This window comes from Myripristis murdjan, chromosome 19, assembly GCF_902150065.1.
Source record: "Myripristis murdjan chromosome 19, fMyrMur1.1, whole genome shotgun sequence".
NCBI lineage: Eukaryota > Metazoa > Chordata > Actinopteri > Holocentriformes > Holocentridae > Myripristis > Myripristis murdjan.
The window spans coordinates 2,829,330-2,853,520 of record NC_043998.1 but is presented as its reverse complement, the minus strand read 5'-3'; the positions used below and the strand labels follow the sequence as shown (position 1 = coordinate 2,853,520).

At 46.0% G+C, this 24,191-nt stretch overlaps 2 protein-coding genes across 2 annotated transcripts; both read left to right on the top strand.

Moving 5' to 3' along the window:
* Nucleotides 1–259: 259 nt before the first annotated feature.
* On the top strand, nucleotides 260–13,522 carry LOC115378429 (synaptopodin 2-like protein). Its single transcript, XM_030078696.1, has 5 exons — nucleotides 260–568; nucleotides 2,935–3,086; nucleotides 3,387–3,689; nucleotides 3,873–4,273; nucleotides 8,257–13,522. The coding sequence occupies exons 1-5, from the start codon at nucleotides 467–469 to the stop codon at nucleotides 11,187–11,189; spliced, it is 3,891 nt and encodes a 1,296-aa protein (XP_029934556.1). The 5' UTR covers nucleotides 260–466; the 3' UTR covers nucleotides 11,190–13,522.
* A 3,962-nt stretch (nucleotides 13,523–17,484) lies between these two features.
* On the top strand, nucleotides 17,485–23,309 carry myoz1b (myozenin 1b). The gene is made up of 5 exons (XM_030078187.1): nucleotides 17,485–17,572; nucleotides 20,806–20,972; nucleotides 21,092–21,161; nucleotides 21,415–21,601; nucleotides 23,075–23,309. Exons 1-5 carry the CDS (start codon nucleotides 17,488–17,490, stop codon nucleotides 23,307–23,309), a joined length of 744 nt encoding a protein of 247 aa, XP_029934047.1. The 5' UTR covers nucleotides 17,485–17,487.
* Nucleotides 23,310–24,191: the final 882 nt, after the last annotated feature.

Below are 24,191 nucleotides of genomic sequence, written 5' to 3'. Positions count from 1 at the left end.
GGGCTTCTGGGCGTCTGCGCTGTTGGTTGAGAGAGAGGGGAGTGGTGTTGGTTATTTCAGGAGGGTATATCAGCAAGCATCTCCTGGTGGAAGCTCTCGAGAGTGACATGGCAAGTGTTGAATACAAGGGAGGGTCAGGGCACATGTGCACCACACCAACACACACACACACACACACACACACACACATGCACGCGCACACACACACACAGACTTTTGCCCCCTCTCACCCACCAATATGCACCCGCCGACACAGCATTCCACTGTGAGCAGATGAAAGCCAGCCACCCCCTCGTCTTCCTATGGGTGGAGTGATTGGGCACGGTCACAGAGAGGAGACGGAAAGGCGGTGCACACACACACACGGCGGCCTCACTCACTCACTTGTACTTGCATAGTGTGAGGAACTGAAGACGGGGAGAGCAGCTGCCTCACACACACAGCAGGCTGTGAGCTGTGAGCAGGGATGGTGGCAGAGGAGGTTGTGGTCTCCCTGTCTGGGGGAGCCCCGTGGGGCTTCAGGCTGCAAGGAGGAGCAGAGCACCACAAACCACTACAGGTGGCCAAGGTGAGTGTGTGTGTGTGTTAGTGTGTGTGTGTGAGTGCATGTTGCTGAGAAGAGTGCCAAGGTGGTAACATGAGCGGATGGATTGAATATGGCTGCAGCTGTTAATTGTGGTCTTACGCCTTGAAACGTGGTTAGTGGTCAGTCATGAAGTTGTTTGCTTATTGTTGCAGTTAAATATCTTTGCTTATTATCTGTAAATTGAAACATGCAAGCTAATAGGCACAAATGTGTGAAGCTTGTGGGTAATTCAACTGTCCCTGCCTCTATCATGGTTAAGTTGGGGCTTTGTAGGCCAGAGGATTTTGTAGGCCAGAGGTTTTTGATTATGGGTAAATCACTGTACATTGGCAATTATTAGGTGTCTCTTTTCAATATGCTTCTGAATCTAACTTTACGGGAGACATTTCTGCCAGGGACAAGGTGTATCTGTCTGAGGTACAGATAATGAATCAGTTGTGTCTGCACATGTGCATGCATGATTACCAAGATGACAGGATAGACCCACCGCTGTATGCCGGGGTCTTTGTAGCTGTGCGCACATGCTCACTGAGTGTGATGGTGCATGTGCACAAAGTGTGAACCGGTAGATAATACATTTGTTTTACAGTCTGACCAGTGGAGTATGCATGCATGACACGATAAGTCCACATTAGGCCAAAGGATTGAGTGTGTTTTTTTGGTTAGCTCTCTCCAAACACTTTTAGTCTCTGTGCCTATATTCGCTGACAGTCCAGAATGTTCTCTCTAATAAGAAAAGCTATTCTGGAAAGGAGGAATGTGACCTCACTCACACTCATGTTAAATGTTGACTAGCCATTCATAAACTGTCATAGCCTCTGATTCAAAATGGAGGCAAGCAAGGGATAAAGAGGTGACTCTGGCAACAAAGACCCCTCGTTGACCAGCATTTTCAAGCAGATAAGGTCACCTTACTAGGAGTTTGATGATGACGCTGTGTGTCTGTGTGTGTGTGCATCCTCTCATGAGTGTATCGGTGTGTGTATGGAGGCTAGGCATGCCTCAGATAAGCCCAGTTGGGAATGGATTGCGAACTCGAGGATTAGAATAGCTCATTTAAGAGGAGCTGGAAGCAGCACATGGAAAAAAGACACTCACACTCTCACAGACACACACTGACATGCACTCACACTCTTTCCGATACTGTACATTTTTTTTGTTTGTTTCCTTGTGTCATAAGAATTGTTATTGTGAGTTTCACAACATACTTACCCCCGAACTGGATCTGTCCAGGAATGTGGTTGATTTTCCCATAAGGTTTTATTTTGGGTATGTGTGGAACACATGGTGAGTGACAAGTATGCCCCCTGGTCCAGAGCAGCGATGCAGCTGTTCAAACCCCCTCTTCCGTTATGCTCAGTTGCGTGTGTGTGTGTGTTTGTGTGTGTGTGCGAAACAGACTCAGAGAAAGAGAGTGAGATATAGAGTTTGTGTCCTTGCGTGTGTTCATACACACAATCAAATGAGCAACCAGGGTTATTGGGTCAAAAGATAAAGGGGAACACTGTTCACTCCAGAGGGTCCAAGTAGGTGCGGGAACACATTGCCCTCCACTCACCAGCCTTCAGCTGATAAGGCCTGTGAATTGGTGTGTATATGAGTGGGACGATAGGGGGAGGGCCTTATCTACCTCTTTTAGGGGAAACTGCAATCTAGGAGACAAAAATACTCCACTTCCCATCTATCAGGTCACTCACCCCATCCAACAGAAATACTTCCTGAAGGATCCTGTGACATCATCTCCCAGCACTCATCATGACCTCATGAGCTATTCTGACTCTGGGTGGACAGGCGATGTTTCTCCAAGTCAGGACTGGAGATGGGTGCTGTTCCTTGAGATGCTGCTGAGCAATGAGCCTTCACCTGGTCTACAAGTCACTACATTTTGGCCATTAAATTCCTCGCCGCCTGTCACTCAACCATTTCTGGATTTACTGCATTGAATGTAGGCACTGGGAGATTGACTATTAATTAGATTTAATTTAAAACTTTAGGCTGGAGTGTTTTTGCAACCATTTCCAAGAGGTTAAAAGTGCACCATGCAAAGTTGCTTGGGGAAATGAAATGAAGTGAAATGAAGACCCTTTAGACTCAACTGCCAAAAAATAAAAATGTGAGTCTATGATGATGAGTCTAAAGTGTCCTCATTTCAGTTGTTGTAGTTCTGTAGTTTTGCATACTGCACCTTTAAATTTTTAAACATGTTAAAGTAGCTGGCAGCAAATAACTGCTCAAACCTTGGGATGCTTGTTTGACAATGTATAAAAAATGTAAAATAAAATGAAACTAAAAATACTGTGTAGTTTGGATCAACATTAATGCGATATTAACTCCTTAACTCCCTGCAGGTACGCAGACGCAGCAAAGCATGCAGGGCTGGACTGAAGGAGGATGATGAACTGGTTGCTATTGACGACCACATGTGCACAGAGCTCAGTCATGCTCAGGCCATGAACCTCATCGATACACAGAGAGCAACACTTAACCTGAGGGTTAAGAGGTCAGAGCATGCATGCAAACACAAACATGCACTCATAATCCTGTATAGGAAGTACGCATTCATAGACACACACATACAGACACAATGATAAGCTGCTCAACTGCATGCACATATTCATATACACAGAAACAAATATTGTATACTTTCACACACTCTTTGATTGTAGGTGCATAAAGTCACATCATACATCCTGCTGCACATGGTGCATTTTCACAAATACAGTAAATAGAAGAAAGCACATTTCAATATATGCTGAAAAGTCAACATAATGTCTCATGTACTGTCTCTGTGTGTCTCCAGGGCTCCCACTGGACTGCACTCCTCCTCTCACTCAGGTCGCTCTGTGTCCCCCCGCTCCTCCGTGAGGGTCCTGTCTCCTCCTGTTGCCCCACTGTCCTCCCACCGTCCCTCCGTCCTCTCCCCCACTGGGGGACCCCGGGGCATTACCTCCCCTCCAGACAGCGAGGCATACTACGGGGAGACGGATAGCGATGCAGACACGCAGACGCACACTCACCGCCGCCAGCGCCGCACGCCCCCTCATGCACGCTCACCTGGTCGTTATGACAACCATGAAGAGGAGGAGACCTCAGAGATGAGCGGGTAAGAGATTTATGGAGCACTGATTTTTGTCTGAGTTTCTTATTTGAGGAAATGAATATTCACATAATCTCAAAAGTTTAGATGTTTGAACTCAAAGAAATGGATTTCCCATTCTGTGACTTGACAAGTGGCTCTTAATTGTATGTTTGATCACCTTTGTTATGTTTTGTATTGTCACTCAAGGTATGAGAGTGCTCCAGACGGAGGGCTTTCCTTGCAGGGGCAGTGGGAGCAGCCAAGGCTAGGAGAGTGCCTTCCTGGCGTCCCACGGAGAGAACTAGTCTACCAGCCCCCTCAGACCGAGTGGGCCACCCCAGTGCACACCCCACACACTCTCACCCCCCACACACTCACCCCAACCCCTGACCAGGGATTGGTGGAGGCAGAGGGAGAGGGGGACAGTGGCTTCCAGGAGGCAGGGGGCTGCGTAGGGTTGACCTGCCCACCACTAGTGTCTCCTGAACGGGCTAAAGAGGCTCTGATGCTGGGATCTGGAAGACAGCTGGTTCCCATGGTGGGACCACAGCAGAGTCCCATCAATGATGAGCTGTCTACCACCTACATGGACAAAGCACGGCAAGCTAGTGAGTATAAATATTGATGCACTTCTAAACTGTTAAAGTGAAATTTGTAGTTTCTATTCATCAATAAAGCATTACCATATTCATGTTGAGAGGTAAGTATCATTATTTTAAACAAACAAGTCCATCACTGAGAAAGTTTACAGCCCCTACTGACCTTTATGCTGCATTTTATGTTCATTTTGTGGGAAATCTGGTGCATTGCTTTACAGCACAAAAACATATTGCTTTATGCCCGGAAGAAGGTTCTATTTTCTGGCACAAACAGAGGTAAAACATATTGTTTCATGCAATGATAGATGGTGGAAGAAGCCAAAGAAATAATCACTTCCAACATGTTTATTCTTGCCAGTAAAGTGAAAAAGAGAACACAAGGGAGGGTGAGAAGAGACAAATAATCCACACCCTCTTTGGGACAGGAGGCAACAGGGAAGATATGTGGTCGAGAAAAATAAAAACATTAACAGCACCGTTGCTGTGAGATAGAATCTACTGTCACCTTGACAGCGGTCTCCTTTGTTTATGGTAATTCCAGTAAGTTATCACAACTATCCCCCTATTGATATTTCACTGCTTAAAATGCCATACAAAGCACCTTTAACTTAATCTTTAACTTACATTTTACAGTATACTCTTACCATAGTTATTTATAGCATGCTATGGATGTCTGAAGTAGTTCATCAATTTTTTAAGTGGAAAAATCATCTCATCTCATGTCATCAAATACACTTCGACAACTACAACTCGTAAATTGAAAGGAGCAGAGGAAGAAAGGCCACACACACTATTAAAATGCCATAGTATGGACCTAATTAATTCGTGAGAGAACTGTTTTTATGTATTTCAAGAATCCCTCTGTTGTTTATAATAGCATCAACAGCTGTTCGCCATGCCCTCCTGCTGCAGCTTAAATCTGCAGCTAGATCCCCCTCTAGTGGTCCTTTCCTGTAACTGTAGCCTCCCTCTAAGCTGGATTTGCAGACAGAGAAGTTGACCATGATGGAGGTGAGATATACCAGATATGTACAGAGGTATTCCGCCCCTCCTCCTCTCCTCTAACCCCCCCCACAACAGCAGTCTGTCTCCTCTGTCAGTATTCTGAGCAGTTGCCTCGGTGGCTGTATTTATAGGCATTGATGCGTCTCATGGACAGACTGGACATAACTCTGACTTACCACACAGCAGAGCCACACAGCTGAATGTGCAGTGTATTTATGTATACGGGTGCATGTGTCTGCGGCTTTTTTAGCTATACTTGCGTGGACCGACCTTTAAGAAAACACTGTTCTTGTGAGGACGATTCAGGTTGTGAAGACATTTTGTGTGGTCCTCTGAAAGGAAAAATTAGGCTAATTTTGCCTTATTGTTTAAGACGAGCGTTAAGGTTAGAAATTAGGGTTAAGTCAAGGTTAGGTGTTAGGAACAATATACTTGATATCTCACACCTACCCCATCTCCAGTTTCGGTAGCACAGGCAGCTTAGTGAGTTTTTGAGAGAAAAGGCGCTGGCCCATGTCTGTGACTTATCTGCCACAATCCTGAAGAAAGAAGATTAGAAGATTAGATTTAGGTTATATTGAGAATTAATTAATTAAATCTATTCTGGCATGGTTAAGATTAGGGTTTAGATTGGTTTGGGTCTAATTTAGGAATCATTTGGGGCGTGATTTTTGTTAAGGTGAGGGACCAGTTATGTTGAGAATGTGTTATTTTAATCTTCTGAAACGGCTGAGGTTATGATTTAAATTGGTTTAATAATTACCATGGGTCTGAGTTTGGCTTGGTTAGGGTAAGGGTTAGGGTTAGGCAAAGGCTGGGAAAGGCTGTAGAGAATGAATGTAAGTCAGTACAATGTCTTTTATGTATATATCTATATCTGTATCTATCTATATCTATATAGATATATATCTATATCTATATATCTATATAGATATATATATATAGATATATGTATATAAGAGTTAGTGTTATAATTTCTGCTGCTGTGATATCCAATTGGAACTTAAATGCACAGAGACAGTGATTGATGAGGTGATGCTGCTGATCAAAAGTCAAAATAAATAACTATGCAGTGACATAGTTGTGACCTCTTGCTGCAGTAATGAGAGACCTGTGCTATAGTACAAGAAGCTGGGGACCAAAGGGCTCAGGTTATGGCTTTGCTATAGGACGGAGGGACAATAGTGACAAGCTGCTGACTGAGGAGGCCAGAGAGCTGCCCTTTCTCACATTACACGCACACACACACACACACACATGCGCGCACACATTGCTGTTGGCTTTGGGTATAGGATTGTTGGCTTTGGTATAGAGTTGTGTGATTGTGTGTGTGTGTGTGTGTGTGTGTGTGTGTGGCAGCAGTTAGGTGGTGTGAAGTGTCAACAGCAGAGAGCGTCAGATCAGCAAAGAGTTATGAGCAAGCAGTTCTCAATAACCTATAACTGGCCATGGTAACATGTACACAAACACACACATACACACACACTCAATGACACGGTGTCTAAACATCCTCGGGTGAGGGTGCTCCCTGTCCTTGCTTGCATGTGTGTGTGTGTGTGTGTGTGTGTGTGTGTGAGTAAGAGACAGAGAGAGCCTAGACAGGTGTTCAATGCCTGTCAGACAGACAGGAATAGTGGGCTGACATCATGTGTTGGTTTGGGTCATTGGAAAGAGACAAAGGTCTTTACATGGGCCGTGCCCTGAGAGGAGAAGGGGAAAACAGAGGGGAGAGACCAAACGCTCCCCCGTAAGGGTAGCACTGCACACTCTCCACTTCTGTGTGGGTGTGTGTGAGGGAGGTTAAGGATACACACACACATTTATGAGATGAGGGACCTCACACCTCCTTCGGGTTTGGACCTGAGTGGACACACAGTCCCACACACAGTGTACGCAGGTAAGGTACATTGCTCGCACTTAATTTACATGTAGATTAACTGACACTGGAACAAATATATGTCAATTTGAACAGATTTTTTTTTTTGTTAAATTAAATCAGAATTAGTTCAGCAGTGTTGCTACTGTGCACAGGGCTGTGAGAGTTGTATCTTGATGTTAATGTTATTTGCTGGTGTTGTACTTGGTGGACTTGGTGATCCTGATGACTTAATGTAATGACGGGCAAGCCTTTTAACTAACTAATAAATTATTAGCTAAATTAGATCGATACATCATGTTATGGTTTTATGCTGCAGAAAACAAATGACATGATTGGATATGAGTGTGTTAATACCAACAATGAGTCTGTTACTGTATGCAAAAGTAACTCAAGACACAAAAGTCACAAAACACTGAAGATTATTTTTTAACCTCCAACCATCCTTCATTCCAAGTCCTATTAAGGGTAAGATTAGTTTTCTACAGAAAACTGGAAATTGAAATATCATGAAGTTTCATATTGCAGTAGTTTATCCTATTTATTTCCAGTAATTCTGTTGATTCTATTGTTTACTGTTGTATCTTGGTGAACACGACCCTGGACAGGATAAAACGTGCATGTGTGCGTGCAGAGCTGCATCAAAATATAGTCATGCGGCAAGTATTTTTGTGAGGATATGCATGTGAGATACTAATAAAGACTCAAATAGCCTTACACTGAGCAGACTTACGCACACATGCACAAACTTGCGCACACATGCACAAACACACACACACCCGCGCGTAACACAGACACCATGATCTAACCCTGCTGGAGTGTGTGACTCAAACTCTGGAGAGCAGCAGGAATTCTTTGTTCCAAATCCACAACACACTCTCCTGTCTGTCACTGGTAAGCCTCATCCCGGCTCCTCACTGTGATAATAGTGCAGAAATCAGGCTCCACTCAGAGTCAGTGGGGGGTCCCACGCTGTTTGGTTTCTGTTATTTGTTGCATGTGTCTTGTTATGTATTCCTCAAAAGTCTAACCACCCTTTTTTTCTGTTTTTCTACCCCTCTCCTTCCTTTTCCTCTGTCTTCATCTCTCTTTTCTTCTACTACTCTCTCAGAGTTGCAGCGTGGGGAGAGTGTAGTGGAGAAGCAGGTGAAAGAAGCTCGTACTAAATGCCGATCTATTGCATCCTTGCTGACTGATGCTCCCAACCCCAACTCTAAAGGGGTGCTTATGTTCAAGAAGCGCCGGCAGAGGGCCAAGAAATACACACTGACCTGCTTTGGCAAAGTTGAGTCAGACAGAGGAGGGGAAACAGAGGGAGAGACAGGAGGAGAGACAGAGGAGGAGGGAGGAAGCTCAATCCTAAGTGGCTCAGAACTCGACGAAGAGGGATTCTCGGGATCCTTTGACCCCACCTGGGATAGTGGTTACCTGGACCTGCTGGACAGGAGAAGCTCCGCCTGTCCATCAACCACTCCAACAACACCAACAGCCAATCACAACCCAGGACTGGACACCTCAGCCTACCAGATTCCGGGGCTTGGAACATCTGTCAATCAAACCTCAGAGCTGGAGGGTCCAGGATTGGATGGCTCGGCCTATCAGAGCTCATGGCTGGAGAGCAGCAGCATCAAACAGCCATTTAATGCCCATCCTGCTCCTAACCCCGCCAGCATGTCCCCCCCAGCTGTGGCTTTGACCAACGGGGGCACGGTAGCCGTCAGTCGAGCCAGTGTTGTTCTGAACCCGCCCTCTCAGACACCCCTTCCAACTCAAAACGGGCAACACAGCAGCCCCAGTCCCAGTCCTAATCCTAATCCTAACCCAATCCTAAACTCAGAGTATAACCTGAGCAACAACCTCAGCCCTAATCCAAGCTCTGTTCTGAACCGCACCGCACGCCCCTTCACCCCCGGCCCTACCTCTGCTCGTGCATCCGTCACCTCTGTGGTGTTTCGCCCTCCCCAACCTAAGCCCGCCGCCGTAACCACGGCTACCAAACCCGTGGCGGCGGTCTCCATGGTGACCATCGCACCTTCTCGCCAGTCGTCAGGGCCGGATGCGAGGAGAGCGGTGTCTAGCACCTCGCTCTACATCCCTCCAAGAAATAGCAACAACTCATCTGCTGTCACTCCTCCCTCCGTCCACTCCCCTCCTTCAGCGCTCTCGCCTCCCTCCTCCTCCTCCTCCACTGCGCCTTTCTCCCAGCCTCCTGCTAACCCACCACCATTTTCCCCTCAGAACTCAGTGCATGCCTCCCCCTTCTCTCCTCCCTCCATGCCATTCTCTCCCTCTGCTGCTCCATCTCTTTCTCCTGCTGCTCAAGGTCCCCCACTCTATCAGTCACCCGCTCAGCCCTTTTCCCCTGCTGTCCCACAAACTCCACCGTTTCCCTCTCCTCCTGCTCCTAATTATCCTCCTGTCTCCCCTGGCATGTCTGTTCCTCCCTTCTCTCCTCCACAACCCCCTGCTCTGGCCCAGGTCTACAATCAGGCCCAGCCCTCTCCTCCTCATCCACACCCTCCTCATCCTCTCCTCACCCAGCCCCAGCCCCAACCTCCTCCTCCACACCCTCCTCATCCTCTCCTCACCCAGCCCCAGCCCCAACCTCCTCCTCCACACCCTCCTCATCCTCTCCTCACCCAGCCCCAGCCCCAGCCCCAACCTCCTCCTCCTCCCTCCTGCAACCCCTACATCAACATGACAAGTGCTGCTGCCGTGGCGACCCCATTGCCTCCTCAACCCCCCGCCTCTGATTCACTGGCGACGCGTGAGCAGCGCATCTCCGTTCCCGCCTCCCGCACCGGCATCCTGCAAGAGGCCCGTCGGCGCGGCAACAAGAAGCCCATGTTCAGTGCGGTGCAGAACAAGAAGGACGTTTCCCCGAATCCTGCGCTGCTCTCCATGCTGCAGAACATGGAGGACCAGGCTGGGAAGGGCTCCGCGGGACATGGTGGATCTGCCGGGGTTGGGGCCGGTGGGGAGGTCGGGCACGAGTCAGGGCCCGAGGAAGACTGGCTGAGGTTGGGCGCGGAGGCCTGTAACTTCATGCAGAATCAGCGGGGGCCCAGGCCACCTCCTGTGGCCCCCAAACCACAGGCCCCTCAGCTGCCGCAGCTCGCTGGGAAGGGAGGGCAGCTGTTTGCCCGCCGACAAAGCAGGATGGATCGCTATGTGGTGGAGCGATCTCCCTCTGTTGCAGCAGCACCCTACTCCCCTGCCCAGACAAGGGAACCCTCACCCACACCTTCCCTCCCTGCCACCTGGAAGTACTCCTCCAACATCCGCGCTCCACCTCCTATCAACTACAACCCCTTGGTCTCCCCCTCCTGCCCTCCTAAAGCCCAGAAGTCACAAAAGCCCGAAGTGGCTAAGGCCGGATCTAAACCAGCAGGGAAAGCAGGCATGAAGCCTTTGGACATTATGAGCCACCAGCCCTACCAGCTCAATTCCACTCTGTTCAGCTATGGGGGCGGGGCTCCCAAGAACACCTCCGCCTATCAGCAGCAGCAAGGAATGACAGGTAGCTTCCAGCAGGGGCCGATGAAGACAGCTCGAGTGTGTGAGGTGAAGCGCTTTTCGACGCCCCCTCCCACAGCCACAGGGCCCACCCTCAAAGTCATCGCCCCTCGCTCAGCCACAACACTAGGAGAGCCACTGTGGCGCTCTGATGTCACGTCCCCTCCACCTGCACCTGCGTCTGCCGCCTACCAGCCCTATCAGCCCTATCAGCCTCAGCCTCAGTGGGCCACCTCGACCCTGTCACCTCAACCTCCCCCCGCCCCGACTGCCCCACTCCCTCAGCTCCCGACCTTCTCCTCTGGTCCAGTCCCAGCTCCTACTTTCTCTCACCTCCAGCCCTCCAGCACTGCCCAGGCCAACAAACAGTTCAAGAGCGCCCCGGATCTGAGCCCGCGGGGTCCCGCTGCCGCCTCTCAGCCTGCATCTAACAGCACCCAACAAATCCGGGTCCCCAGGCCCAGGTTCAGCACTTCCAACCTGGGTTTGCAGCCCTGCGTCTGGCGCCCCGGATCCAACATGCACTGAAAAGACGCTGGACACACTAAAGTGACCAGCTACTGCACTGAGGGAACAACAGAGAGCAGAGGCCTTTTGAACAAGTGTTTTCAGTACTTGTAGTATTATTATAATTCAGGGTGGAAGTTTTAGATTTTATCAATCACATGTTTATTCACATGATCATCAGTTTGGATCAGCCACCCATGGAGCACATTTTATCACTTTTGTGTAACCTTATGTGCCTTAACTCACTTATATATTATGTTTGATAATAGTTAAAGGGAACACTGTGTTTTGCAAAGGAAATGGGAAAAAACATGGTGGAAAGGCGAGGTTAAAAAAAGCGGATATCGATGGCAGATTGACATGTTGAGGACAACTGGTATAATGTTGTTTTCTGTAAATATTGTTTTAACACGAACGATAAAGAATTAAGTCTGAATAGACAGATAGAAGAATGGAGGATGTGCCAAAGACAAGCCTGTGGAGAGAGAGAGAGAGAGAAGTAGTTGATGATGGGGAAAAAAGATGGAAAGAGGGAAGGAGAGGAGACATCAATAAAGAGAAACAGTGTCTGATGAATTATAAAAAGCGGGGATTTAACCTCGCAAACCTGTGTACCTCCTACCTGTTGCCATCCGATCCATTTCACATGAAAAAACGGTGGCAGTTCACCAGTCTGCATATCCTCTCTAATGTGTTAATGCCACTGTTAATGCCTTCACTGTTACACACTTCAAGCAAGAGCCTGCCAGGATTTGTTTGATGATTTTGAGTGTCATATTTGTAGTTACACTTTGCAGCAGTGTGTGCTTTGTTGTTGTCGTGGTTTCTTCTTCTGTAGTTATTCACGGGGTGAGGAGCACCACTGTGATTAAGGGGATAAGAGGGAAGCATTTAAAGGTGTTTAAACTCAATTTCTGATCTGTTGATAAGAAACAAGAGCGATATGACATGTCTGTTCAGCTGCAATTTTTTTTTTTTTTTTTGCCACAGAGACGCACGGCTGAATAAAAATAGGCATGACTCACCTCAGCTGTCACTTTGTTTCTTCCTGTGTCACCCACGTCACCTCTCACACCAGACCTCTGTATCTCCTCCCTCCTCCTCCCTCCCTCCCGCTCTAGCTTTTTGCCCCCCTTTTTCTTCTTTCTTACATGCTTCTACTGACTTCATTGCTGGGTGAACTGATTTCTGTGAATCTCTGAAACCAAGCAGTTTTGAGATCACTGATAGTGTCTTCAAAAGCTGGAGTCCAGGCATCAGGAAAATCTTTTTATAACCTTTCACCACAGGGAGGCACTATGGGCATTATCATGGAGACATGCTGTACCTCTACACTTTATGGTCCCCTACCTGGTCTCATCAGAGATATTACACTGCTAAAATGCTTAGCAATAATAAGCACCCCAGGGGAAGACAGATGGCCTCCGTTTTTTTTTTTTTCTTTTAATAATGCTTAATTGATTTACACACATGCAAACATCAAAACTATCAGCACACATTCCACTGTGTATGCCTGGTTAAATGATTCAAAACAAGCATTTTTGGATTCTGATCTGATAATTGATTATTGCAGGTGTAACCTGGCCTTGTTGGATTCTTGGCCTACATTGCAGAGCGGTTTAATGACAGCAACCTGATGGCCTTGGAGCTGTGAAACCTAAGCATGGCCACAGAATGAGTTCTAACCTATGACCCCCAGTGGGGATCAGGTGGCAGACAGCGCTAACTTTAGCCGCTAACTTTAGTCCTGTTCAGGTCCCCACCAGTTTACGTAGCTGCTGTGTTGGTGGAGGGTACAAAATACAAAAATTTCCCTGCACCTTTCAGTGTGCAATATGCTATTTTTTTTTAAACTGACACAAGCTGCAAACACACCTGTAGTTATGACTGTGAAACAGCAGTTGAACCCCTGACCACATTAAGGAAATACTTCTAATTTTCTCCCTTCTTATTCCTCTCTTTATTGCTGTTGCTATCAAGTGTGCATGCACTCTCACACACTTACACCAACACACACGCACATACACAGCCTATTTCACCTATTTTTGGCGCTGTTAATCTCCAGCTATTTGGCCCAGTGCTAAACTCTTAATTCTGATGGCTTTTTTACAATGTGATTTAGAGTGGAGGGGAAGTGCCACCTCATGCAACCCATCTCCTCTCATCCCTCTATCAAATACTCTTTTCTCGCAGTGTGTTTGTGGGTCAACAGAATAGACATAAGTGTTTGGGGTCAAGGGTCAGAGGTGAGGGCCAGGTCAGCTGACCATTCTTGAGGTCGTGTGGCTCCATTTGATCATTTCATAAGGAGACTAGCTACTTTATCGTTTCTTTTTGTTACTGTTATATTACTATCACCTCTTATTCACTGAACAGTCTGCTTGAATAAAGGTTTGACAGATAAAATCAGTCATCCGTGACCATGAGGTCCTTCATGACAGGTGCAAGTTGCACTGGATGTAAATGTTTATTTCATTTTGTATGTGTGCTGTGTGGAGTCCGAGACATTCCTCAGAATCAGAATCAGAATGACTTTTATTGTCATTTTCCCCATGTACCTACATACATCAGGAGCCTGAAATGTCATTTCTCCTCTATCACTTGCAGTGCAACACAACACATAGAGCCCACTCAATAAACATAAAAGCTAAAAATCGAGGACATAACATAGACAAACATTTAAAAAGAGCCCCACAGTGACATGCAGTTCATCTCTCTCTCTCTCTCTCTCTCTCTCTCTCTCTCTCTCTCTCTCTCCCTATATATATATATATATATATATATAAAATTAAAAAAAAAAATGGTTAAAAAAATTACCAACACAACACAGCCTATGGATAAAGTGCCATGGTGCAAACCAGTATTTGTAAAGTGGTGGGGGGACCATAAAGACCAAGCAGGATCTTGGGGACTTTATGGTCTGTTAGTGGCGCTGTGGCAGACTTTCTGTGTTTCACTTTCTGGATACTAGATGTCAATATAAAAACACATCTACCCCAAAGGCTCATCAGATTTAACCCTGCAGTGCCCTAGATATTGAGCTGGACGCTTAAGGGCCTGTTAGCCTGGTGATGGCCTCCACTGACAAAATAAAATAAAATAAAAGTACTAAAAATAGTGAAATGCTGCATAAAAACATATAAAAAAAAATATAACAAATACATTCAGATAATACATATGTTTAAATATATATGTATACCTAGAGAGAAAGAGTTCACTGAAGCAGCAGTGTTGGCAATGTACACTGTTCCAGTTCATGTCAATGTATACATGATAGCTGTGTATTAGTGTATGTTTAGTAGTTTGATAGCCTGGGGAAGAAGCTACTGCACATTCTGGTGGTGTTAAACCTTAGGCTGCGATACTTAAGTCTGGTCTATTACCAGCAGAGGCTGGTAATAGACTAACGAATGACAGACAGACAGACAAATGGACGATACCCAATCCATAGTCCCTTTCCTGATCTTTGATAATGGGGGACAAAAAGGCAGGGAGCTGAGTGCTGTGTTGAAAAAAAAAAAAAAACCTCTGTCCAACACTGATTAAAAATCGGCACTCCTCCTCCTCCTTCCTCCTCTCGCCTTCTGGTCAGTGAGTGATGAGCATACAGACAGCTGCTGCCTGCAAGGAGAGCAGGCCTGAACTTGCTAATCCTACCCAAAGGTTCACTAGGCACGGGAAGACAGCGAAGGAGAGACACCGGGGCTACAGAAACACATCAACATAAACAAGATTTGCTTTTGGACATGCACAAACTAAGTGACAGAGGAAGACAGAACAAGAAAGTGACTGCTGCAAAGACTTTTCTTTCCCAACTTTGTCTACTTTGTCTTCCTCAAAAGCCCCTGCTGCTCCGCTGCTATCAGATGGGGGAGTGAATCAAGGCTGCACAGACTGCAGAATCTTCCTTAGCAAAAAAAAAGTCTGAGTTAAAGTTTTATGCGCCTTGGCATATCAGACCTTGTCAGACAACTAGGTATTGAGTATTCTTAGCAGGATCCATATCTTGTGGTCTATAGATAGCAAAGCCCCAAGGAGCATCTGCAAGGAGGTATCAACCTCTGAACTCTGAACCCCACCCCCCATATCCCTGAGTCCACCCTCTGCACTCCACCCTTACACCCCCCCCACCCCCCACGCCCCCTCCCAAGGCCCGGTCCATAGCACTGCAGCAGCCCTGCCGATAGGGTTTCACTCTCTCTGGGGCGTAGAGGAGGGCAGTAAGGAAGATACAGACTCTGGGACCCGAACCCACCTGGGAATCTACTCCTCTTCCGACTCACACCTGGTCTGGGACGCTGTGGGACCTTCTCCTGTGGACACCTGGGTGTTAGGTGAGACATCCAAGCGAGAGAGCAAAGTGTGTGACAGCATGAATGGCGTACGACCACATAAACATAATCTCTGAGACTCTCGCACATGCCACGAGCGCTTGAGAATTATCTGGTGCTTCTGGTAACCAAGCTGCCAAAAAAAAACAAAAAACAAAAAAAAAACTGCAGGAAAGTTTATACTCAAATTCATTTAATTGCTGTGGTTAACAACTGTTGGCAAGGCACTCACAGAGAAGCCCTTGTCAGTGATGCATCATGTTCTGTACCATTTTGAACCATAAGCCTGAGGATAAACACATGATTGAGGGAATCAGAGGCAGATGCTCAACCTAATATCCAGAAGTGACTGTTTGTTTGACGCAGCACCTCCTTGAGATTTCTTGTTGGCATTAATCTCATGCTCAGACAGCTATATTGCTGAGTCAAAATTTCACAAACTAACTAGTGAATTGGTGTGGCAATTAAACAAATGTGCATGGGAGGCAGCCACTGGCCTACTTTGCCCTCTCACAACTCCTTATTCCACCAGTTCTTACCTAACGCTGTGGTAGGTGAGGAATGTGGCCCAGTGCGACGGAGTTTTTAGTCAGGGAGCTGGCTGCTTGGAAAGGATGGATGTGTGCGTTTGGGAATGTGCTGACTGATGGCCTTCGTCCTCAGCTGTCCCCTGGAGATTTATCTGGAGCTAAAACAGGCTGTCCGTGGGGGACAGGAGCGCCCCTCTGCCCACAGAGGCGGTAACAGGACCCAGGCCCTCACGGCAGCTCTCTGAGCCTCCATCAGCTCCACAGAGTTTCCCTCCCACTGGCATTTCCCGGCAACTAATTTCCCAGAATCTCCAAAAAGCCTGTAATCTCCTTTTTAATCCATGGCCGCCGACCCCTATCCAGCACAAGAGACTCTAAAGCCATTTGAGTGTGAATATGTGCGTGCATGCACACATTTATATATGTGTGTGTGTGTGTGTGTGTGTGTGTCATCTGTCATGTGTGTGTCCTACACTGGTGACAGTCCCGCTCAATGCACAGAGCTGTAGAACATGGGGTATATAAAAATAGCTCGCTGAGGATTGAATCCCAGGCTAGGAAATGAGCTTCAATTACAGCCGATGAAAAGCAATTACATTAACTGTCTCCCTATGGATGGGCCCTTCGGCTCTTTCTCTTGTAGCGGGACTCACCTCCAGCCCTACATAATTGATTTCGACCTGTGCAATAGACAGCGACATACTGCCAGCCCCCGTCTGAGGAGTTAGTCGAGAGAGACACGGGCTGCCACGGGGAATTAGTGTCCTCAGGGGCATGCAGAGGCTATTCACCATGTTGGTGGATCAGCAGACTATGTTTAACTTAATTAAGGATCCTCGCCAGGTTGTGCTGTAGCGTGCAGGAATATGGGAATGACTTCAAAACACCATCATAAACAAATTAATCCTATAATAAACACGGATGCATTTAACACTTTTGGCATGCCGTGTTGTTGGTTTTGTCATACTTGATCTTTTTGTGCACCTGACAGACAATACACTCCATCTTCAAAAAAAAAAAAAAAAAAAAAAAAAACATCATTAAAGCCCTTTAACCTCATGTTAGGTCTCAAAATCTTGTTTTTCTTTAAACAAGAGAGAGAAAAAAAGTGTCATTTTCTTGATACTAATGGGCTGATCTGCCTTATTCTGCTTTGTTTCACCATATTTATGTGTTTGAAAAAAGTCCTGAAGCTGTGAAACTGCACTGGAAACAAGTGGGAATATCTCATCCCACTGGTGTTAAGAAAAATACGATTTTTAAGTGTCAATGTGAGACTAAGTGACTCGCTACGGTGAAGATGTGTCGCAGTGCTTTGATGTCCTGACGCCATTAGCCCTATCCCTTCCATCCCTACCAAATACTTCTAATGATCTGCAGCTACTGTCTATCTCGTGTGTGTGTGTGTGATTGGAAATGAAGTCATCATTCCTCTGCTTCGCCCAACAGGCTGCAGTAATGCCTCTGACAACTCCCGTCCCTCCTAACAAGAGGAAGAAGGCCAACAAGATCATCACTGACCTGTCCAACATCAGCCAGGATGGTAGGACACACACATAACACATACACACACACACATACACACACAATACAAACAAATATTACATTAACACACATGGTACACGTGCAACGCTTTGTCAGTCCTCTTCATCCTCGTCCCGCGAAGACCTTTCTGTCTCTCCCATGTGATTTGATCATCCAATGCTGCAAATGTCATATCCAATTATAAGTCTCACTCTCTGGTTTCTGCTACCTGCACAGTCTGAGCGCGTGTGGAAAGGGCACTGTGTGGGTGTAAATCGCTACTTGTGCTCTTATCATGCTGCAATCAAATAAGCGTACACGCACATGCACGTACACACACACGCACACACACACACACACACACACTTGCTCCATGCAGTAACACAATATCTGACAAGCTCGAGGCATCCTGGAGAGAGGTGGGTCATTTTCAGGTGGCGGTCCAATCACAAGCTCGCCAACCTTAATGGCACCAAAAAATATAATAATGGTCACAATTATTTGAAACAGAATGGCTGCATTAAACTGATCATATGCAATGTTTGTCCTTTTTTTTTTCATTTTAATTTGGTGACATCTTTGGTGCTAAGTGCTCATTACCGCTGTGTGTTTGTGCTGCATTTCCCAGAGATCCCTTGGTAACCAAACAATCTGTCACTTTCTGTGTATTTTCTTGAGTTTTTCTTTTTTTTTTTTTTTCTGTAGGTGGTGCTCGTTTATTTGTCTGTTCAACTATGGAGGCTACAGCTGCTCATGTTAACGACCAAATTCTTTGTGTGTATTAATTGTAAACAGCAGCTGCTGTTGTAGAAAAATACATCCCCCATCTACCACTTGTAAAAGGATATAAAAATGTAATATTTTTCCATTCCTAACTGCAGTATTTTCTTAAGAGCATACATATTGTTATAGTGTCATATTGCAATGCCCAGTAACTATTTAAAAAACCCCACACACACTCTTTAACTCTACCCTCTGAGTCAACTGCGGAGGTCTATGATTGATGATTCAACTCATCGACTTTCAGGGGGAAGCCCGACCAAGATTCCTCTAAAACACTGAGGAAACACATTCCCTCAGTCAATCCCCTGCAAAATGGATGTGTCTGTCCACATGCTTACATATCCCATCCACCAGTGTGTTCATCTTGCTGTGTGTGTCTATGGATGTGTGGGAAGTGTTCTGCCAGTCCCCTCTGCCTGTTCATCTTCCTATCTGTCAGTTTGTCTGTCAGCCACTTTGTTTTCTGTCAGTCCATCGGGGACTTATCCTGTTTATCTCTTATTTTGCTCCCGTTTGTCCACCCTCCATCCATCTTGCCTGTCTGCCTGTCGTTCTGTCTGTGTGTCTGTCTATCTATCTGTCTGTCTGTCTGTCTGTCTGTCTGTCCACCCCTGCCTCTGTCAGTCTGTCCAATTTCCTCCAAGTCAGCAGCCGGCTCCAGTTTCACATTCTTCTGAATTAACACTCTAATCAATATCCCCATGGGAGAGTTCACTCTGCACAGCAGCCCCAATTACTCTCTCTCTCTCTCTCTCTCTCTCTCTCTCTCTCCCTCTCTCCCTCTTTCTCTCTCTCTCACACACACATACACACACATACAGGCTGATTTACGAGGCACTGCTAACAGCTCTCCACAGCATTCCAATGCCAACTCCCAGCTTTATAGGTGTGTGTGTGTGTGTGTGTGTGTGTGTGTGTGTGTGCGCCTATGGCTCGGTTCCAGGTGTTATGAGTGATATCGGAGTGTGTATGGTGGATGAGAGGAGTGTTTTATGAGGAGCTCTGTGGAGCAGTAAAATCCATCAGATCTCTCCATCACACCGAGAGAGTGGAGGAAGAGATTGTGCATGTGTATATGTGTGCGTGTGTGTGTGTGTGTGTGTGTGTGTGTGTGCGTGCATGGTGCGGGGGTGTTTGCCGTACCAGAGGTGGCCAAGGATTTCCCTCTATAAATGTCTGGTTGACGCCAGCCTCCTGCTAGAGGTCCTTGTGTGACATTCCCAAATGCCCTTTTCTGCCATATTGCTTTGGCCTAGTGACCTCCACAACCACCTGCTCTCTTTTATATGCAGCTGGGAGGAATGTTACCATAACCCCCCGTGCCCCTTCCTCTAACGCCCACACCACACTTCTGCATAAATGCTGACTGTATAACACGCAGGACAGTTACATCATTCAGTACTCCACAGTGTGAGACAGTGGAGCTAATGAGCTAATTAGGTAAGTAATAATCAAAAAAATCATGTGTCCCAATATTGGAAATTAATGGGCAAGGTGGAGGCAAACACTGCCATGGCGTGAGACACCTCGTTAGGCGTTGTCAGTTATTTTCAGCAAATTTCAGCAAATACGGGACATATCTATGCCACAATAGTCAGCATTAACTCAGTAATGGTGTAACTATTACGGACGCTTTCAGGATTTAAAAATGGCTCAGAGGGTGTGGTGGCTAACAGCTAACCTAACAGCTAATGTGGGGATGTGCATCATTGTTACAGCATTCCAAATTTACATTCGGTGCCACAAACACTGAAGTCACGACAGCTGTATAACTGAATTTTGACAAGAGATTTGGCTGCACTGTAAAACATAAAACAAGTGTTTTTTTTCCCCATCGTGTGCATCAGTCGTCCTCGGCTCTGGTCTCAAAACACAGGGAGTCCATCAGCTGCTTACAGCCAAACATAAATCATAAAGCCCAGCTCATGCTAACTTTAACAACAGAGTATAATGTTTGCTCCAAATCAATATGTCAAATGTGACCTAGTTAACAATATAACAAATTACCAGTAATTCTGACACCTGGCCAGGATAATAACCTGTGAAACTAAAGCATAAACCAAGTGATGGGCTTTTTGGCCTCACTGGCATAATGTCCCTCTTTTTATACACTCCTTGTCATAAGCTAAAGAAGTTTGTTTAATGTAACCCAACCAATCCAGTTTTAACTGACCCCTCCAGCCAATACATTTCAAGTTTTCACAGTGGCCTTAGAATAAATGAGGATAAGGGCTTCCATCTCCTCCTATTATCACTCTTCAGTATAGTAAATATGCCACTGGGTGAACCCTTTGATCCAAGATATTGTACACTACCATGATACATTTGTTTTAGAATGGATAAGCCAAGAGCATTTCCCTTACAGGCCCTCTGCTCGCACACCCACTTTGGTATTCTGTATTCAGTCTCCTCTTTTATTTCCCTTTCCTCCTCTTCCTCCTCCTTCCCTCCTCCTCTGCCCCCCCTCAGATGACGAGTCCGACCCCGAGGCCTCTGAGTTCGACCTGGGCACCAAGATCAAGACGCCCAAGGACGTGATGCTGGAGGAGCTTTCGCTGCTCAAGAACAAGGGCTCCAAGATGTTCAAGATGAGGCAGCAGAGAGTCGAGAAGTTCATCGTCACCAACGAGAACCTGGTGAGACTGAGCGCCAAGGGGGTTCTGCATGTTTGTGTTTATGTGTGTGTGTATGTGTGCGCGAGTGAGTGTGTGTTTTCATGTGCTGATCAGACTGTGTATTCTCTTCCGTCTTCCAGCAGAACCTCCAGAATCTGCTGATGTCTCCTCCAACTCCTCCCCCCAAGCCTGAGATGCCCAAGGAGGAAGGTGGGGACAAAACACACACTATTAAGTACACACACACACACACACACACACACACACAAACACACTTCTTTCTTGTGGTCTTTCTTTCTGTCTTTCTCTCTTTCTAGTGTTAATAATTTAGACTCTTTCTATCTATCAAAGGCACACATCATCACCATCTTTGGCATATCAACACACACCTCCTGTTAACTTTTTACATTTCAACCCTCTGGTCTCCCCTTCCTTGCTCCTCTGTTGCCTCTCTGTCTCTCAGTGGTGGAGGAGAAGGTGGACGAGCAGGCGGAGAAGGAGAGGAGGAGGAGGGAGTATGTTCGCACCTACGTGTCGCCATGGGAACGGGCCATGAAGGGCAACGAGGAGCTGACAGCCACCATGAGGGCCAGTATGCCAGGACCCATCCTGATCCACGGTGACCTGCCTCACTTCAAGAGCTTCAACAGGTACATACAACACACACACACACACACGCACACACACACACAGACATGTGAATGCAATCATAGTCACTTTAAAGCCCATAAAACTTACAGAAAAACGTACACACATATTGTATGCTGCATGATATCCTGTCTACTGTAATTCCTCTGTATCACTCATCGCAAAAAATTCTACCTTCACAAGTTATTTGTTCTTGTATGCAGCATTACTGTAAAAATCCATGCATGATGAAAGATGACATGAACGATCCCGATTCAAAGAAAATCAATGGATATGTCACTTGTTTTCACGAGTTTCAATAAATCAAGAGACACTCCCAAGTTGAGTGACACGCCTCGGTTCAAGACTTTTTTGAGTTTCTTGCATCAAGTCAAATTAAACTAGAAACAGCTGAAATGATCTCATCCTTCAGGCAGATCTTCTCTTTTGACTCAAAAATAGACTTGCGGCCTCAGACCTAGACTTGTTAAGAGGGACATTTTTTTGCATACATATTGCTTTTCATCAATTGCTTTTCATCTGCACCACTTATTTAGACAAACCAGGAACAAACATGGTGAATGCTTCACCCACAGACAATACTGCATACAAGAGACTGGTATACACAGTGCCGTAATGACAGTGATTTTATACCTGTGACGTTAGAACGGTGGCATTATAAAAGCTGTGTTACAACAGCAGTATGATGATAGTGGCAGCGTAAAACAGCACTATTATAGCAGCAGCACAAACCTCAGCGAAATTACCTCACTTACCTGCTGCCGTAGAAAACACATCGCTATGACAACCAGCATTGTTTCATCAGCAGTGAAAGGCTGCCTCCTTCCCGGCTGCATCTCCATGGTTTTACCCTGGATTGTGGTGGAGAATATATACAGACTACACACATGTCATTAAAGGCTTTTTGAAATGTACGCACCTGTGCTTATGATCACCACTGTAACACGAATCGAATTATCTTAATCTCATTTTGTACTCTGGATATCTGTAGCTATGCTGCACTATTGTTAATGGTTGTTGTGGCCCCCAGTCAGAACAGCTGCATCCTTGGTAATTACTAATGGGTTTGTATAAGCAATGAACACTGAATAATCTATGTTTGACATGGGTGATTAATCTACGGGAGCCTGATCTTGTGGAATGTGTTGAAAATACATGTATTTTTTTGCCTTCTATCAAAATGCGAACGGTAAAAGCTGTTGCATTGCCAAGTTTGGAGGGCACTCAACACAATTTCTAGTCTTAACAAGTGTTGATCGCTCAGTCACAATTATTTTAACTTGACAAGTGTTGATTGGAGTGTTGTTTGTTCATTCATAGAGCTGATATGGCTCTGGGGCAGCTGTTCAAAACTATCTAAAAGTGTTTGACTCTAATGGGTGTGGACCACCAGAAGCACTGTTGATTTTTGCACTCTCAGAGTTTAATTAACACTGACGGGATTGGCCGGGTGGTCTCCCTGCCTCCCCATGCAGGACGGCACTGCCTTATGGCGGCTACGACAAGGCCTCCAAAATGCTGACCTTCGAGCTCCCAGAACTCAACATGACCCCCGAGGAGCCGGAGCCCCTGCCCACCCTGCAGGCCGACATCCGCTCACGGCCCTCCTTCAACCGCACGCCCATCGGCTGGGTGTGCAGCGAGGACAGCACACACATCCACATGGACCTGGACAACATCCCCTTTGACGGAGAGACGGACGATCTGTGAACACGCATGCACATAACGTAGAAAAACACAGTCAGACACACCAAGACGACATGTGTAAGCTCCCATGAACACGTGCTCAAATGTATTCACTTGCATGGAACTGAAAATGCCCTTATTGTAAAGGACAAAATCCTTCCCCCCGCTGGCCTCCTGTGTGCTTTCTTGCCCTGTCATCCCCGACTATGAACCAGTCTTATTGCCAATTTTTGCATTCTGTGATCCGATTTGAAACCTGTGTGAATAGAAATAGAAAAGCACTCTGCACTCTTAAAACTCTGCATTTTAAACCTATGTATTTATGCAATAAACCTCCCCTTTACAGAATGTCTGCCTGCTTCTTATGTGGAATTGTATGGACTGGCCCAGGAGCTCATTATTGTGAATGGAATATAACTGACTTTTTTAAAATTATATTTAACCTTTATTTAACAGTGTAGTCCCAGGCCAAGAAACTACAGCAGCAATGACAGATGTACAAGCTTAACTAAATATTTTTTCAGAGTATAATTTTAAGTTCAATTTGTCTATAGAAATTTGGAATATTTATCAAATGTCCAATGGGTAATTTTCCCCTTCTGCAACATCACCACCAGCCTAAACAAGGTGCCTATGACCTTCCTGATCCACCTGAATAGCCGATGTTTCGGGGTTGAAAATGTGTGTGTGTGTGTGTGTGTGTGTGTGACAGTCAACGAAGAGTTGGCACATCTCCATCTGTTAACAATTATAAAGATGTCCTGCACATGAATAGTGTTGCTGACAGGACAGCAGGTTACATCTGTGTGTGTGTGTGAGACTATAGGCAGACAGAGAGAGTGAAAAGGAAAGAGAGAGAGAGAGAGAGAGAGAGAGAGAGAGAGAGAGAGAGAGAGAGGTTTGCTC